General features: G+C 43.1%; 1 protein-coding gene across 1 annotated transcript in view; it reads right to left on the reverse strand.

Moving 5' to 3' along the window:
- Positions 1-2,473: 2,473 nt before the first annotated feature.
- Positions 2,474-19,906, reverse strand: part of LOC124134597 — a 71,304-nt gene continuing 53,871 nt past the window's right edge. The window contains exons 29-41 of the mRNA XM_048400441.1: positions 17,271-17,376; positions 16,239-16,383; positions 15,917-16,021; positions 15,684-15,778; positions 14,828-14,968; positions 14,138-14,363; positions 12,986-13,523; positions 12,204-12,485; positions 9,935-10,078; positions 8,215-8,349; positions 5,673-5,801; positions 5,181-5,368; positions 2,474-3,641 (exon numbers count right to left, since the gene is read on the reverse strand). Coding sequence (XP_048256398.1) covers positions 3,420-3,641; positions 5,181-5,368; positions 5,673-5,801; positions 8,215-8,349; positions 9,935-10,078; positions 12,204-12,485; positions 12,986-13,523; positions 14,138-14,363; positions 14,828-14,968; positions 15,684-15,778; positions 15,917-16,021; positions 16,239-16,383; positions 17,271-17,376 — 2,456 coding nt within the window. The 3' untranslated portion in view covers positions 2,474-3,419. The remainder of the gene's footprint in view (positions 3,642-5,180; positions 5,369-5,672; positions 5,802-8,214; positions 8,350-9,934; positions 10,079-12,203; positions 12,486-12,985; positions 13,524-14,137; positions 14,364-14,827; positions 14,969-15,683; positions 15,779-15,916; positions 16,022-16,238; positions 16,384-17,270; positions 17,377-19,906) is intronic.

Consider the following 19,906-nt stretch of genomic DNA (forward strand, 5'->3'; position numbering starts at 1 on the left):
CCTGGGGTCGATCGTAGCGCCACCAGTGGCTATTACGAGCTATGTCCCTTCTATGCCTCTCCTGTGGACCAATCAGATTCCACCTCTCGCATCACTTGCATTTGTTTCAAACAAAACGGTGGCGCCCTGTCAAGACGATCTGATCGATGATCAAGATCTATATTGTGATAAAACGAGTCTTACATCGCGAAGTGCATCAAATCACGTGAGCACCTTGATTAAAAACATGAAAAGATTTGGAAAATATCTGTTGAAAACGAGCTAGCGGTGCACATGCTTTGCAAATCCTGCAGTCGACCGAAATCTACATGACACTTTACGAACCGGATTTCAATTTCGGTGCGCGATTTTGATTGGACTATGCATAGACTCTTTAGCCCAGCCAAAATGTAACTCCATAATACCAGCCTAGTTCGGCAAGGGTGGAAACTGGACTTTTATAGTCAGTTAACTCACTTGCCTCGGGAAGATGACCGAGTCCTAGCCGACTTATTTTTGTTTTATCCCCTTCATGCAGAGCGCCAGGCAGGGTAACAAGTAGTACCGTGCTTTACTGTCGATTTGCATGGTCAGCCCATCTTCCTGAGGCAAGAGCGTCCACAAGCCTTTTCATCAAAGTCTTGTTTCCACCCTTGCTACATGAAGCCCACTTTCCTGTGCTACATATGATTGGACTATCGCACTTATCCACCGAGCCGTGGACGCCCGTGCCTATAATAAAAACAGAAGATGAGATTGGGTTAAATGGCCAAGGGTGTGCAGGTACTAGTGGGCTACTAAGCTGCTAATTGTGTATACCAAAATGCTACTGTTGCCATGGCCACTAGCGTGGCAAACAGCGATTCGCAGCTTGCGCTGCTGGCCTGAGACTGCTACCACTGTCCGGCCCCCACGGTAGCATATTTAAACGCTACCATTGCTTGGCAACTACCACGCTGCCAAAAGCAGCTCCACGCTGCTGGCCTAAGTCAGACTACAGCTGCCCGGCCCCAGGTAGCCGGCCGAAGCAGATCCCACTGCCTGGCCCCCTTTGCAAAACCATTGTGCGACTACCGCCGTGAACCCAACTGTCAGCTACCGCTTGACAAGACGACTTCCGCCGCCGGGCCCATATACATGGCAATTGTTTGCCCCAACATATGTCATTTTAGGATTCCCGGCTGAAAAGTCGGGAAAGACAAGGTTCCCACTGAGAAGCAGGTAACCCCGGAAAGGTTCCCGCTGAAAAGCAGGTAGCCTTAAGCACGAGTATTAATTTGGAAGCAAGTTAATTTGTTACTAGCAGTGTAGCCCACAAGAACCCCGCCACAAAGCACCAGAGTGCTACCCCACTAAATGTAAATATCGATAGTCCAATCAGAGAATGTTTCACAGAATCAACATCCACAAACTGGTACACCTTCAAATAAAGGTGATTTACCGCTGACTGTCTTTGTTGACACAAATTTGTTTTTTCGTCTTTTAAAACCCCCCAACGATTGCCTGTTTTTATGTCAGGGATAAAATCGCGAATGTTTTTGTTATCTGATGAACTAGGTCGTCGCCAATGGTAGTCGCCATATTTGTGAAGCTAAACAGCGATCTGATTGGAGTTTTCCTTACAAGGGGCACAACACAACAAGTGAGGTGACGCCAGGGTCAAGCAAGAAAAGTAGCCTTGATGTGGCAAGGGTAGAAACTATGCTTTGATATAGGCTAGTGGACACGCTTGCCTCGGGAAGATGCTAGCTTTGATATAGGCTAGTGGACACGCTTGCCTCAGGAAGATGCTAGCTTTGATATAGGCCAGTGGACACGCTTGCCTCGGGAAGATGCTAGCTTTGATATAGGCTAGTGAACACACTTGCCTCGGGAAGATGCTAGCTTTGATATAGGCTAGTGGACACGCTTTCCTCGGGAAGATGCTAGCTTTGATATAGGCTAGTGAACACACTTGCCTCAGGAAGATGCTAGCTTTGATATAGACTAGTGGACACACTTGCCTCGGGAAGATGCTAGCTTTGATATAGGCTGGTGGACACACTTGCCTCGGGAAGATGCTAGCTTTGATATAGGCTAGTGGACACACTTGCCTCGGGAAGATGGGTACAGATAGGTGATCGAACCTATGACCTTCAGCGCGAGGTAGATTCTGTTCCCACTATAACACAGTACAGAGGCATTCTTTTCATATAAGAACTTTTTTCATCCACATAATGAAGAATCTGACATATTATCTATGAACCCCCGACCCCACCCCCAATATCTTCAAGTTCTGAAATATCATTTTGCCTTTTGTCCAGTTGTGCGAAGACTGAGAGTGAGTGAGTGAGTGAGTGTGGTATTAAGCCGCTTTTAGCAATATTCCAGCAATATCATGTCGGGAGACACCAGAAATGGGCTTCACACATTGTACCCATGTCGGGAATCAAACCTGGGTCTACGGCCACTAGGCTACCCGACCGACCCTCGAAGACTGAGAACAGAAAGCCAGTGAATATATATGTACTTTATTTCTCTTGTATAAAAGAAGTGACAAATGTCTGGATGGATTCACTGATATCTGGATAAAGCTATCACTATTTCCAGTTAATGTCTCCAACTAGCGAGTGATGTCCCCGCTGAATTGAGCATTTAGATCACTGTACATACAATGAGCGGGTTACTTGGTAACTAAAGATTTACTGCTCTTAAATACTTAAATAAAACATTTTGTGTACAATATCTACATTAACCAGATAAATAAATGAAATAATATCACAGACAGCTAACTGAGGTCACAAGCATCAACTGTACAGGAGAACAGAGGAATCAAAATATCATGAGGAAAGTATGCAGGAGTCGTGGACCCACAGGATACATCGGGGTGTAATGATTATAGATAGTAACAACATTGTGCTTCATTTATCTAAAACTTCAATTATTTGCATTCAAACAGCAAAATCTTTGTTCACGGAGGCATTACAATTTTCTCTTGCTGAGACCAATTTGCAATACAAGATTTCAGTTTGAAATTACTAAAGCTCCATCATCCAAAACACATACCGTATTTGACATAATAAGCGCCCCACTCTAATAAGTGCCCACGGCGATATTTGCTAATATATCTACTTGTGAACAATCTCAATTAGCACCCCTTCCGATTGATCAATGTACAAAAGTCTTATTTATTTGTGTATAATACGCACTCATGTGTTATATGCACCCTTAATTAGGGGCAATTACATTCAGGAAAAATACATCTGTCGTATATATACATTTCATGCTGTCAGCAAAAACCAAGAAATTTATCTCTCAACCAAAATAATATTCTAATAAGAGCCCCTTATTTCTAATGTTGAGAGTACCCGAATACGGTAACCATCATTGCGATCCTTGTATCATATCAAAAGGGCACAAACTCCACAAGAATGCCCCATTAATACATGCATGCATGAAGACTACACATCATCTTCGTCTGCAATGAGCCTATCCACTGCATCCCAGTCTATGACACTGGCCACGCTGCCACTTCCGATGGAGGCTGCATCAGCAATGTCCCATATCTCGTCAACGTCGACGGAGTTGGGGTAGAGGTAGTCGTCCTCGCCCATCACTTCATTGTAGTAGTCGGACCTACCGTCGGACATCGGGTAGTCCAAGGCTGAGGCTGTTCCTCCCACCTAGCACGGAAAACAGTAGAGTTTCAGCTTCATCTATTCATCTTTCATAACCAGGTGTGGGTGGGTGGCTTATGACATAGTGGATGGATGGTACAGGTAGGCATATTTCAGCCATATGACGAGTTTGCCAAAAAGTCTCCTCACTGACTGACTGAGTGAGTATGGTTTTATGCCGCCTTTAGCAATATCCCAGCAATATCACGGTGGGGGACACCAGAAATGGGCTTCACACATTGTACCCATGTCGGGAATCGAACCCGGGTCTTCGGCGTGACGAGCGAACGCTTTAACCACTAGGCTACCCCACCGCCCCTCTCCTCACTGAGGGGGGACTACTGTACAGGGTGAGTGAGTGAGTTGATGGCTCGTGACCATCCCATTGAGTGAGTGAGTGAGTGGATGGCTCGTGACCATCCCATTGAGTGAGTGAGTGGTTGGCTCGTGACCATCCCATTGAGTGAGTGAGTGGTTGGCTCTTGACCATCCCATTGAGTGAGTGAGTGGATGGCTCTTGACCATCCCATTGAGTGAGTGAGTGGATGGCTCTCGACCATCCCATTGAGTGAGTGAGTGGGTGAGTGAGTGAGTGGGATGGAGGGAGGGTGTAGGTGCATGGGTGGGGGAATGATTTGTTGTGGGAGGGTTGTGTGTGCGTGGGTTGTTGAGCAGGTTGTTGAGGTGTTTGGGCAAGTTGATGGGCTGTTGCATTAAATCTTTTGGGGGTTGTTTAACGTGCACTCAGCAATATTCCAGATATATGATGGCGATCTGTAAATAATCGAGTTTGGACAAGACAATCCAGTGATTGACATAATGAGCATTGATCTCTATTTTGCTGATGGACGGTCAGTTGAAAAGTTGCACGCCCAATGGTCAGGAGTTAAAGTTACAGAGTTGACAATCCAACAGTTTATTGTTATTTTCTGAGAACTAACATTAAACTGAACTATTCTTAATTTTACCCTTTTATAATTTTGGTTCGTTACACCAGCAAATTCTGGACTGGCAACATTTTATCTGGTCTGGTAACTTTGCAATGTTGCCAGTCGGGTTGTCTGACTGAAATTTGGGGAAATTTTATACACTGGTTGGAGGCAAGGTCAAGGTGGATGAGTGGGTGAATGATTTCTTGTTTGGAGGGTTTGGTTGTTTGAGCAGGTCGTTGAGTGTGTGGGTGTTTGGGAAAGTTGGGAGGGAAATGTGGTGGTTGGTTGGGACTTTGGGTTGGTTGGGTAAGTGCGTGGGTGGATGTGTGGGAGGTTTGTAAGTGAGGCTGGTGTGTTGTTGGGTGGGTTTGTGAGTGTTTGGGCGGGAGAGTTAGTGGGAGGGTTGTTGGGCAGGTGTTTTTGCTGTTGGTGGTGGTTTTATTTCTTTTTTTGTGAGGGAAGGAGGAGGGTTGGGGTTTGGTTGGTGAATGAGGGAGGGATCAGGGGAATCAAACCCCGGTGTTTAACTTGATGACCACTCTAAATACCATTCACCATGATACCCATTGTCAACTCACAGACAGCCTTCACATCATCATACGTTTGTACTTACCGTGTAGACAACAGACGCATCATCCTCTGCATACAGCAACTGTCGGACATCATCCTCCATGACCCAGTCGCTGACCTCGGACCTCGCCTCCCATCCCTCAGCGATATCTTCCTCCATCGACCTGTAGGGGGTGCTGTAGGGGCGGGGCCGAGTCACACCCCTTCCAGTTGGGTATCTGCGGCTCTGGGCTGCAACAAGTGAAAAACATACACATGTAGATTCTGTGACTTAAACAAAAGTAATTCAAACAATATTGTGTCCCTTCAACATTTTTTAACCAAAAATATTCATGAAGAATCTCTTCACATTTACATACTAATTGTGCTCAAAAACTTTTTATTACATACATCATATACACTTCAGTCATGTATTAATATTAAATTTTGTGACACAATTTGCTACGACCAATCACAAGTCAGGCATATGCTTTATCGAATAAAACACAGCATATTCACAGCACAGCATATTCACAAAATGATGGTTAATGGTTACCTGTTCGCCTGAGAGTTTCTGGAGCTTGTGCATTGATGTCCTGCAACTGTTCCACATAATTCTTGGCAGGATGGGCCGGCTTTCTTGCCTTCATGAATGTGCGGGGCTGGATGGTCACTGTCTTGCCTCCTGTGAAGTGAGGTTAGTATTGTTACTCTTGTGAGTCTTGTTTTACAACATCATTAGCAATATTCCCGCAATATTATGTTGAGCTTCATCCAGGGTACATGAGGAAACAAAACCCAGTCTATACCATGACAAACAACAACACCAAGAAAGGTCTTCATCCAGGGTACATGAGGGAACGAAACCCAGTCTATACCATGACAAACAACGACACCAAGAAAGGTCTTCATCCAGGGTACATGAGGGAACGAAACCCAGTCTATACCATGACAAACAACCACTTCAATCACAACAATTTCACAACATCTCTCTGAAGAGTGAGTGAGTGAGTGAGTTGGGTTTAACGCCGCTTTTAACAGTATTCCAGTTATATCAGGGCGTGTCAGCTTAATGTGGGAAAGCCCGAAGTGATGCAGGTCTCAGACGTTTACCACTTCGGTGAAACCCACGAGCACGGGTATGGTGCTGACAAACCTAGAAACATAATCGGGGGGAACCGGGATTCGAACCCACAATCATAGGTTTCTGGCGAGCCCAAGGGACACAACTCTGCACATCGAATCGCGGCGCTTTAGATGCCCTGGCCACCCGTGCCCCCTATTTCTTTAATGAGCATTATCTTGCAATAAAATTATTCAAATATAAAACCCAACCAAATTCCATTGTTTTTGTATTTATTTAGACTGAGGATGAATTTGAGATATGTACAAGGTATCAAAACGTAGTCATGCATCTCTGCACAGCAAATCGCGGAGCCTTGGACGACTGGGCCACCCGTGCCCCCTCTCTCTGAAGAAAAGAAGCCTTCAAAACCAATAGGGTTGAAATAGTTGCTGGATCTTTATTCAACTCTTGTTTTAGAAGCATTAGAAAGTCAGAACTTAAAACCTATTAAATATTAATTTTAATGTATATATGTATAAAATTTAAAACAAAACAGATCCAGCCAGGACTATAAAACACAGTGGTTGAGTGCATGCAGTAGGATGACACGCAATCAGCCAGGTGACACACCATCAGGTGACACACAATCAGCAAGTGACACACCGTCAGCCAGGTGACACACAATCAGCCAGGTGACACATCATCAGGTGACACACCGTCAGACAGGTGACACATCATAAGTCAGGTGACACACCATCAGTCAGGTGACACACAGTCAGTCAGGTGACACACCGTCAGTCAGGTGACACATCATCAGGTGACACACCGTCAGACAGGTGACACACAATCAGCCAGGTGACACACAATCAGCCAGGTGACACATCATCAGGTGACACACCGTCAGACAGGTGACACATCATAAGTCAGGTGACACACTGTCAGTCAGGTGACACATCGTCAGTCAGGTGACACACCGTCAGTCAGGTGACACACCGTCAGAAAAGTGACACACAATCAGCCAGGTGACACATCATCAGGTGACACACCGTCAGACAGGTGACACATCATAAGTCAGGTGACACACTGTAAGTCAGGTGACACACCGTCAGAAAAGTGACACACAATCAGCCAGGTGACACATCATCAGGTGACACACCGTCAGACAGGTGACACACCGTCAGAAAAGTGACACACTGTCAGACAGGTGACACACCGTCAGTCAGGTGACACACAATCAGACAGGTCAAACACAATCAGCCAGGTGACACACCGTCAGTCAGGTGACACACTGTCAGACAGGTGACACATCGTCAGTCAGGTGACACATCGTCAGAAAAGTGACACACAATCAGCCAGGTGACACACCATCAGTCAGGTGACACATCGTCAGTCAGGTGACACACCGTCAGTCAGGTGACACACAATCAGACAGGTGACACACAATCAGCCAGGTGACACACCGTCAGTCAGGTGACATAACGTCAGTCAGGTGACACACCGTCAGACAGGTGACACATCGTCAGACAGGTGACACACCGTCAGTCAGGTGACACATCGTCAGTCAGGTGACACACCGTCAGACAGGTGACACACCAACAGACAGGTGACACACAATCAGCCAGGTGACACACCGTCAGACAGGTGACACACCGTCAGTCAGGTGACACATCGTCAGTCAGGTGACACACTGTCAGACAGGTGACACACCAACAGACAGGTGACACACAATCAGCCAGGTGACACACCGTCAGACAGGTGACACACCGTCAGTCAGGTGACACATCGTCAGTCAGGTGACACACCGTCAGACAGGTAACACACAGTCAGTCAGGTGACATATAGTTGTTTAAAGCCCCACTCAGCAATATTCCAGTCTGTAAATCGAACCTGGACCAGTCAATCCAGTGATTGACATCATGAGTATCCAAAGACAACTAGTGATATCAACAAATAAAGCCGACTTTCTGGAGTCCATGATTTCCCAGCACCAGTATGATGAGCCTGTTCCCCCCCACTGCTCTGGGTTCCTCACCTTTCAGTGTTCTCTGCGAGGTTGAGTTGGCATTCAGTCTCTTCAGCTGTTCCACGTAGGTCTGGGGTTTGTGCTTGGGACCTTTAGGAGTTGGCTTCCGATACGTTGCCTGCCAGCCCGCTGAGCGTGTTCTCACTGCAAACATAGAACAGATCGTTGACTTCAACTTCATTAAATCTATATTTCATAACAGATAAATATAAACATACATATACAGTCCAAGAAGAATCCTAATTGTTCTATAATATTGGCTGAACTACCGCTACTGTAGTTGAACAGTCCACTGCACTTGGAGTTTCAGTGTATAGGTGGATATTATAATAACAGTGATAAAGTAGGTGGATATTATAATAACAGTGATAAAGTAGGTGGATATTATAATAACAGTGATAAAGTAGGTGAATATTATAATAACATTGGGATAAAGTAGGTGGATATTATAATAACATAGTGATAAAGTAGGTGGATATTATAATAACAGTGATAAAGTAGGAGGATATTATAATAACAGTGATAAAGTAGGTGGATATTATAATAACAGTGATAAAGTAGGTGAATATTATAATAACATTGGGATAAAGTAGGTGGATATTATAATAACATAGTGATAAAGTAGGTGGATATTATAATAACAGTGATAAAGTAGGAGGATATTATAATAACAGTGATAAAGTAGGTGGATATTATAATAACAGTGATAAAGTAGGTGAATATTATAATAACATAGTGATAAAGTAGGTGGATATTATAATAACAGTGATAAAGTAGGAGGATATTATAATAACAGTGATAAAGTAGGTGAATATTATAATAACATTGGGATAAAGTAGGTGGATATTATAATAACATAGTAATAAAGTAGGTGGATATTATAATAACAGTGATAAAGTAGGTAGATATTATAATACCACAGTGATAAAATAGGTGCATATTATAATAACTTAGTGACAAAATAGGTGGATTTAATAACAGTGATAAAATAGGTAGAATTATAAAATAGTGATAAAATAGGTGGCTAATATAACAGTGATAAAATAAATGGATATTATAATAACACAGTGACCAAATAGGTGGATATCATAATAAGTGATAAAATAGTGATAAAATAGTCAAACCAAAAACCAATAACAGTGGCACCATGTCTTATAAGTAGTGGAATGAAATATAATGGTTGTCTTGCAACACTAGACATAACAAACTGAAAGAAACCACCAGTTTGTTAAGCATACTTCTGGAGTTTCACTGTATAGTTCAGTTCAGTTTGTGTACAGACAAGTTTAGGGAGCTATTTCCCTGCTACAAACTTGATTGACTTGAAGTTGCGCTGCACATCTAATACATAGACAGTTATCGGGGTTTCAAACAGCAGGAATCTGATACAGTAACACAAAGTATCACGGTCCAATGACATGACTCGCTATCGAAATTTCTTCATGATCACAATGCATGTTTATCCATATCATTTTCACAAAACAAAAATCTAAAGAGAGTAAATGTTGTTTGATGTCAGCAATAATCTAGCTTTATCTTGTTTATCACAGTGGTTTTCAAACTGAGTAAGGACCAGAAAAGATAGTGATTGAAAACATAAACAAAAGATACGCCACTGGGCAAGATGGCAGGCTACCAGCATATCAAGCAGGATTCTTTTGGCTAAGCCCTTATGACAGGCATCCTTCCCCAAAGTGTAATTAATTAGAGAGGTGTGTTTCCTACTGACCTGACTCTGGGACATGCTGTCTGGGGACGACTGGCGTGGAGTACTGCGTCCTTGGCTTCATCTCCTGTAGACGCTCTGCGTACGTCTTCACCCGCCGTGGCCCTGTGGCCGCCTTCCGCGCTGTGCCAGGGATGTGCTTAGAACCTGCAAATCAAGTTGAGATAACCACATCATCAGTGTGAAATCAACTGTCTACATCCTTGCATCCAATTAGTCAACGATCCTTGAAACTATGGCAAGGAATTGGACATAGGGCATATATATATCAGGATTACATTCCACTAACAGGCTTTCACTCACATCTCAGAACACAATCAACAAGAAACAAGTCCCTTCATCAACACACATCACAAACAGCAGGTCAATGAATGTTTTTCATGGGATGTAAAGTATAATAAATCTTGAGTCCAGGGACCACTGGCTGATATTAGGGCTGGTACAAGTAAGTACTCGGGTACTCGGGTCGGGTGGGTACTGAATAGGATCCAGATACCCACAGGAGTACACTGACCCATGGTTAGTCACGTGATATATTGTTTAATGACATAAATTATCAAGAACTCCATGGTTACACTACAAGTCACTAATGTTCACATTACTTTCTGACTATGTACGCATTCCTGCTGACTTTTATATGGTTAATAAAGATAAAACTTCAGTCAACTTTTGTGTTTGCATGACCAGATCGTTTTATACGTGTGTCTAAATACATTTTTCAAGGGCTACAATCGAACTATTCCCAATCGGACATTTTGTACCCATCTCTTGAGACCTACAGCGGGTACCCGGGTAGGGTCAGGGTACCTGGGTAGTAAATTAGGACTCATCCCAGCCCAAGTTGATAGACTGAGCACCATCACCAAAATGAACAACACAACAGCTGGAGGTTGCCAGGCATTAGCCAAACTCAGCAATATCAATATTCAGTCCGGGATGCTCTTTTTCACAAAGATCAGCACAGTATCCTCTGCCCCTTTCCGTTACACACACACATGCCCTCTTTCACAAAGATCAGCTAATAGATGCCCTCTTTCGCTAAGATTAGCATAAAGATGCCATCTTTCACAAACATCAGCAAATAGATGCCCTCTTCCACGAAAATCAGCAAATAGATGCCCTCTTTCACGAAAATCAGCAAATAGATGCCCTCTTTCACTAAGATCAGCAAATAGATGCCCTATTTCACTAAGATCAGCAAATAGATGCCCTCTTTCACAAAGATCAGCAAATAGGTGCCCTCTTTCACAAAAATCAGCAAATAGATGCCCTATTTCACTAAGATCAGCAAATAGATGCCCTATTTCACTAAGATCAGCAAATAGATGCCCTCTTTCACAAAGATCAGCAAATAGGTGCCCTCTTTCACAAAAATCAGCAAATAGATGCCCTATTTCACTAAGATCAGCATAAAGATGCCCTCTTTCACAAAGATCAGCAAATAGATGCCCTCTTTCACAAAAATCAGCAAATAGATGCCCTCTTTCACAAAGATCAGCAAATAGGTGCCCTCTTTCACAAACATCAGCATAAAGATGCCCTCTTTCACAAACATCAGCAAATAGGTGCCCTCTTTCACTAAGATCAGCAAATAGATGCCCTCTTTCACAAAGATCAGCATAAAGGTGCCCTATTTCACAAACATCAGCAAATAGATGCCCTCTTTCACAAAGATCAGCAAATAGATGCCCTCTTTCACTAAGATCAGCAAATAGATGCCCTCTTTCACAAAGATCAGCATAAAGGTGCCCTATTTCACAAACATCAGCAAATAGATGCCCTCTTTCACAAAGATCAGCAAATAGATGCCCTGTTTCACAAAGATCAGCAAATAGGTGCCCTCTTTCACAAAAATCAGCAAATAGATGCCCTATTTCACTAAGATCAGCATAAAGATGCCCTCTTTCACAAAGATCAGCAAATAGGTGCCCTCTTTCACAAACATCAGCAAATAGGTGCCCTCTTTCACAAAAATCAGCAAATAGGTGCCCTCTTTCACAAAGATCAGCATAAAGATGCCCTCTTTCACAAACATCAGCAAATAGATGCCCTCTTTCACAAAGATCAGCAAATAGATGCCCTGTTCCACCAAGATCAGCAACAGATGCCCCTTTTCAATCTGAGATCAGCACGTTCCCATACACAGTTAATGATAAAGCCCTATCCACATGACAAGGCTCCGCCACATGCAGCAATTGACAAGTATGGGATACCAGGATCCGAGTCCTGCGGTGAACACTAACAGCAACAACAGCCAACACATAACACTCACCATACAGCCTCTCCTTTTCCTCCGTTGTGGAATCACGTGCTGTGTTCTGCCGACTCATACTAGACAGCCTCTCAACGTAGTTGGGCCCCGCCCGCTTCACTGGACCTGTCCGGAGCTTCTCGGGTCGCTGCAGTCTCACCAGCTCGGTGAAGGACTTGGGCTTGTAGGGCTTCACAGGGACATTGGTCTTCTTGGGTTCTGATCTGGAGTCCTTGGTGTAGCCTTCAAAGGGCAGAGGCTTGTCATCCATTTCCTCCACATGGCGAGCGTAACTCAGAAGATCTGACGAAGAGAGTGAAACATGTCAGGAGTGAAACAGTGTATCATCAGAAACAGAGACAATATATACTACTCAAAAGAAGTAAAAATACACCCGATTCTTTCATGTCACTATCCATGTTTTACAAAATCTGGAACACTAGCTTCTGCTATTCATGTGAAAACACTTGTATACTCGTAAACATGCACAAATCATGTTTTTACTCAAACTAACAGCACTGTAAGTAACAGAGCGATAAGATCGATGTCCTCAGGTTCACACCCTGGCTAAAAGTGAGTAGCCTCTTTTATCAGTATTTCATTTTTATCACAATGACCGACCTTTGACTTGTTGTGACCAAACTCTTTTCAAAGCAGGGCCCCATCCTCACGAATGCATTAAGGAAGTTTTATACGGGTCAAAGGGCAGTTAAAGTGTCAATGTAAATCAAATAGTGATTATATAGATTTTTTGGCAGTGTTCCATGACATAACTGTATAGATTAACATAGGTTTTCTCTCACCTGCTGTGGAACCACCTGTTCTGTCAAAGTCTGAGTCAAGTCCTTGTTCCAATAACATTTCATCCGAGAAGGCGAGAACACCATCCTGGCGTCTTGGTCGTTCCTCAAAGTTGTCGGAAGTCTTTAGGATGCCCTTCTTCGTGGGACTATCGGGACTCGGGGTCCTCCTGAAGTCGGTCTGAATCACCCTCGTTCTTTCCAAGTTCCTGGACCTCAGTGACAAAGTTGGACTTGCATCGGTCAGCGTTGGTCGAAGCACCCTCTGTCCTGCCCTCGGCGGGGAAGTCTTCCTCTTGAACTTGGGGGTCAGAGATGAAGTACGTTGCGGTGACAGGGACGATGTTCGCTTGGGTGAAACTTTACGTGGAGCTTTCCGTGAAGGCTGTTCTTTAGGAAGTTGTGGCTTGTCAACCAAAATATCTCCAAGAAGCATCTCAGCTTCTTCAAATCGTCTTTCCATGTTCTCCTTGCCAGTGTTCTTCCTGAATGCTGTTCGCTCCTTCTCAGCTTCTTGAAGTGCTCTGCTCCTTAGTGTTGCCTGCATCATAGAACACAAGTATTAGTTGCAACCATCGACATTTGCAGGTACATCAGAGTATGAAACCGTATTGTTTTGTATAACAGTATAAAAATATATGAAGGAAAGGGTCAAATACTATCATAATGCATACATAACATAAGGCAAGTGCAAATGGAGCTTTCAGTAGCCCACTGGAAGTTTACTTGCCCAAACATTATCCAAGCAATATTTTACTCCTTATCCAAGAAACCACGATATCGAAATTGATCAAAAAGGGAAGCACAAACAGTGTTTTTAGACTTGATGTTTCTGACTTTGTGTGAGTTCATTAGAGTATATTATATTGTATTAACTTTGGAACTGATGACCCCTCTCCCAGGCCCTCACATCATACAAAGCATAGTCATATGAAATTACATGAATTTGGACATTCATATTAGTATACCTTTCCTGACACAACGCATTGCAATTTTCTATTTCACTTTGATCATATTACACAGAACCCAAAACAGGCCTCTTTTAACTTCAGAGACCTTGGTTACCTATCAGAGTTATCTGTCCTCAATCACTCACTCTCCTTCTCATCACACAAGGGATACACATGTAACTGATGCCTTCTGTCTTACACATACCTCTGTGACAAGGTTGCTTGGTTTGAATGGACTGACTTCCCTCTCCCGTAGCTCGGCTCTCTGTCTCCGGAACTCCTGCTGTCTCTCCGAGTACTTCTCCGCCATCCAGTCTTGCAGCTCCCTCTGGCGTTCCTGGTCGTTCTGGTTGGCGTTCCCTTGCGCCTGGGTCACCATCTGCTGCAGCTTCTCCACACTCATGCGTACCCTCTCATCCGCCGCAGCCCTGCTGCACAACAACCATAATACCAGAAATGCAGAAGCTCATCTTTATGCAACCAAATACAATTTGAGGAGTCAGGATGTACTAAACTAGATTTATTGTCTCATACCCATCCTTCACAACTCTCAGATGGGATAATCTTTGTTTCTTTGTTTGTTGTTTAACGCCTCACTCAGCAATATTCCAGCTGTATGATGGCGGTCTGTAAATAATCGAGTCTGGATCAGACAATCCAATGACTGACATCATGAGCATCAATCCACGCAATTGGGATTCGATGACATGCATCAACTTTACGAGCCTGACCACCCGATGCCGTTAGTCACCTCTCATTGTTGTTCTTATTCTCGGAATATTTAGTGCTGCCTTTTATATTTTTTTAGGTATTTGAACGCTATGAAAGGACTTATTGGTACTGTGATCTGATATTTCCTGTAATACATGATCAATACATTCCATCCAGCACTTACCTCCCTTTGGCTTTATAAGCCAACATCTCAGCCTCTGCAGTGGTTATTCCAGCCTCTGCAAGGTCAACACCCCCGCCGGCGATGACCTCACCGATGATGTCACTGATGCCGCTCAGGCCAGACATGTGACTTGCATCCGCACTGAACAGAGACACAGAGATAGTGGACATACACAAGGGTCACAATGACATACAGACGGTTAATCACGGCTGACTTTAGTTGTGAGGGTACCAGTATCTGCCCATCAAGTGAAAATATTCGCATACCTTTAAACATGCACAATCCATACTTTAACTCAAACTTTCTGAAATACATCTAGTTACAGAAATGCTAAGATCGATGGACTCAACATACTGACTAAAGTGCATAGCATCTTAACAATATGTCCGTTTCATCACCATGAGTCAACAAACTGAATGAGGAAAATCCTTATTAAATCATTCACTTATTTGTTTCGGGCGGTCAGGTAGCCTAGTGGTTAAAGCGTTTGCTCGTCACGCCGAAGACCCAGGTTCTATTCCCGACATGGGTACAATGTGTGAAGCCCATTTCCGGTGTCCCCTACCGTGATATTGCTGGAATATTGCCAAAAACGGCGTAAAACCATATTCACTCACTCACTCACTTATTTGTTTCATATCGTCTATCTTTGATAATTTGACTTTTAATTCTTGGCAGTACCCTTCACCCTTCATTCTTCAATTAAGATTTGTCATGAAGGATTCCTGATACATCAGAGTTTGAGTTTCGCTGTGACCACACAATCATACCAACAGTCTCCCTTAACCCTCAACATCTAGATGCCATCTGAGGACATGTTCAGTGTCGTTCTGTGATGGTATAAGCTGGGGGTTACCTGGTCCTGGTCGACTTCTTGGAGCGTGCTGATCTGGCGCTTGGCTGAGGAGATCTCTGGGAAGACTTTGGTGTCAGTCTGCCTGATACACGGCCCTGCTTGAGACAAACAGAAGTCAACACAAGCTCAAGTGGAGCAAAGTGCAGTCAGTTATACCTTATTTTAGGAATGCTTACATTGGTGTGACATAATAAAATCAGAATTTGTGGCTTGAAAAATAAGCAACAACTTGCCTCTTGAGAATCTCTTAATGGTGAGGAACTTCTTGAATCTGAAGTTACCCTCCTTTGAGCTGAAGGATGTGCAGCATCCACCATTGCATCCAGGGTGTTGAGCATCTGGAAACCAGTCAATAGTTAAAATCTCCACATATATTTTGTTTCCTACAGCCACAATCTGATTTTTCTGACAAATTTAAAAAAAGGGTTATTCATTGGATAAATGCAATTATGTTTTCAAAAATCTTTTTGAATAACACATTTTAACTGCATCAACTATTCTCAGAGAATGAGGCATAAATACTTTTTCCAGAGGAACAAACGCTCAGCCACTCACAAGATGGGTGTTCATGAAGTCTGACTCCATGTTGTTTGACATCTCGTCTATGGCATGCATCTGCTCGTTCATTTCTCGAAGTCGTCGGATCATGGCCACCTTGGACTCCCTCATGCTTCCTCTCGGCATCAGAGCAACCGACACTCTGTGACAAAATAAACAACAAGGTCAGTGTTTCCTGAAGGCATCAGAGCAACCGACACTCTGTGACAAAATAAACAACAAGGTCAGTGTTTACTGAAGGCATCAGAGCAACCGACACTCTGTGACAAAATAAACAACAAGGTCAGTGTTTACTGAAGGCATCAGAGCAACCGACACTCTGTGACAAAATAAACAACAAGGTCAGTGTTTACTGAAGGCATCAGAGCAACCGACACTCTGTGACAAAATAAACAACAAGGTCAGTGTTTACTGAAGGCATCAGAGCAACCGACACTCTGTGACAAAATAAACAACAAGGTCAGTGTTTACTGAAGGCATCAGAGCAACCGACACTCTGTGACAAAATAAACAACAAGGTCAGTGTTTACTGAAGGCATCAGAGCAACCAACACTCTGTGACAAAATAAACAACAAGGTCAGTGTTTACTGAAGGCATCAGAGCAACCGACACTCTGTGACAAAATAAACAACAAGGTCAGTGTTTACTGAAGGCATCAGAGCAACCAACACTCTGTGACATAATAAACAACAAGGTCAGTGTTTACTGAAGGCATCAGAGCAACCGACACTCTGTGACAAAATAAACAACAAGGTCAGTGTTTACTGAAGGCATCAGAGCAACCGACACTCTGTGACATAATAAACAACAAGGTCAGTGTTTACTGAAGGCATCAGAGCAACCGACACTCTGTGACATAATAAACAACAAGGTCAGTGTTTACTGAAGGCATCAGAGCAACCGACACTCTGTGACATAATAAACAACAAGGTCAGTGTTTACTGAAGGCATCAGAGAAACCAATAATAAACGTGACACATTATAGCTTTGGGGATCAGGACACCCTTCACTCAACCAGCATCACCTACCTGTCTTCCCCAGCCTGCCGAGACTCAAACATTCGGACGGTGACGGCATCATGATGGTAACGCCGAGGTGGCTCCAAGTCCTCACGCAGACCTTCCTCTACAGCATCTACAACACAAACACCATCGGAGGAATCAGGATAGGAGGACTGACACATAGCAGAAGGATGTCACATGATAGGAGGACTGACACATAGCAGAAGGATGTCACATGATAGGAGGACTGACACACAGCAGAAGGATGTCACATGATAGGAGGATTGTCACTTAGTAGGAGGACTGTCACATAATAGGAGGATTGTAACATAGTAGGAGGACTGTCACATAGCAGAAGGATGTCACATGATAGGAGGATTGTCACATAGTAGGAGGACTGTCACATATTAGGAGGATTGTCACATAGTAGGAGGATTGTCACATGACAGGGGGACTGACACATAGCAGAAGGATGTCACATGATAGGAGGATTGTCACATAGTAGGAGGACTGTCACATATTAGGAGGATTGTCACATAGTAGGAGGACTGTCACATGACAGGAGGACTGACACATAGCAGAAGGATGTCACATGATAGGAGGATTGTCACATAGTAGGAGGACTGTCACATATTAGGAGGATTGTCACATAGTAGGAGGATTGTCACATGACAGGGGGACTGTCACATAGTAGAAGGATTGTCACATAATAGGAGGATTGTCACTTAGTAGGAGGCTTGTCACATAATTGGAGGATTGTCACATAGTAGGAGGATTGTCACATAATAGGAGGATTGTCACGTAGTAGGAGGATTGTCACATAATAGGAGGACTTCATATGACAGGGGGACTGTCACACAGTAGAAGGATTGTCACATAGCAGAAGGATGTCACATAATAGGAGGATTGTCACATAGTAGGAGGATTGTCACATAATAGGAGGACTGTCACATAGTAGAAGGCTTGTCACATAATAGGAGGATTGTCACATAGTAGGAGGATTGTCACATAGTAGGAGGATGTCACATAATAGGAGGATGGTCACATAGTTGAAGGATTGTCACATAATAGGAGGATTGTTACGTAGTTGGAGGATTGTCACATAATAGGAGGATTGTTACATAGAAGGAGGATGTTACATAGTAGGAAGATTGTTACGTAGTAGGAGGATTGTCACATAATAGGAGAACTTCACATGACAGGAGGACTGTCACATTGTGGAAGGATTGTCACATAGCATAAGGATGTCACATAATAGGAGGATTGTCACGTAGAAGGAGGATTGTCACATAACAGGAGGATTGTCACATAGTAGGAGGACTTCACATGACAGGGGGACTGTCACAGAGTAGAAGGATTGTCACATAGTAGGAGGATTGTCACATAGTAGAAGGATTGTCACATAATAGGAGGATTGTTACATAATAGGAGGATTGTTACATAGTAGGATTGTTACATAGTTGAGTTGTCACATAAAAGAAGGATTGTTACATAGTAGGAGGATTGTCACAGAGTAGGAGGATTGTCACTTAGTAGAAGGATTGTCACATAGCAGAAGGATGTCACATAATAGGAGGATGGTCACATAGTTGAAGGATTGTCATATAATAGGAGGATTGTTACATAGTAGGAGGATTGTCACATAATTGGAGGATTGTTACATAGTAGGAGGATTGTCACATAATAGGAGGATTGTTACATAGTAGGAGGATTGTTAAATAATAGGAGGATTGTTACATAGTTGAGTTGTCACATAATAGGAGGATTGTTACATAGTAGGAGGATTGTTACATAGATGAGTTGTCACATAATAGGGGGAATGTCACATAGTACAATGATTGTAACATAATAGGAGGATTATTACATAGTACAACGATTGTCACATAAACGGAGGATTGTTACATAGAAGGAGGATTGTCACATAAACGGAGGATTGTTACATAGTAGGAGGATTGTTACATAGTTGAGTTGTCACATAATAGGGGGATTGTCACATAGTACAATGATTGTCACATAATAGGATGATTGTTACATAGTACAACGATTGTCACATAATAGGAGGATTGTTACAGAGTACAAGAATTGTCACAAATTATGAGGATTGTTACATAGTAGGGTTGTCACACAATAGGGGCATTGTCATATAATAGGGAGATTGTCACATAAAAGGATTGTTACATAGAACAAGGATTGTCATATTATAGGAATAGTGAAACATAACAGGAGGATTGTCACATAATTGTAGGCTTGTTACATAGTAGGGTTGTCACATAATAGGAGGACTGTCACATAGTAGGGTTGTCACATAATAGGAGGATTGTTACATAGTAAGAGGTTTGTCACATAGAAGGTTTGTCACATAATAGGATGATTGTGACATAGTAGAAGGATTGTCACATAATAGGATGATTGTCACATGATAGGATGATTCTGTTACCTGATAAGAGCGTGGCATTAAACAACAAACAAACAAACATGATAAGAGGATTCAGTCACATCATAGGATGAGGGTGTCACAAAATCCCTAGGAGAAGACTTTCACCTGATGACCTTGATCTATAAATGTTGAATGTGTCAATATGTTTTTGTGTATACTTACCAATCACCAGAAACACAATGCCGTCATGCAAGGGCTTGTTCATCTTCCCGAGGCAAGGGAGTTA

Source organism: Haliotis rufescens, unplaced genomic scaffold, assembly GCF_023055435.1.
Source record: "Haliotis rufescens isolate VD_foot unplaced genomic scaffold, xgHalRufe1.0.p SCAF_2, whole genome shotgun sequence".
NCBI lineage: Eukaryota > Metazoa > Mollusca > Gastropoda > Lepetellida > Haliotidae > Haliotis > Haliotis rufescens.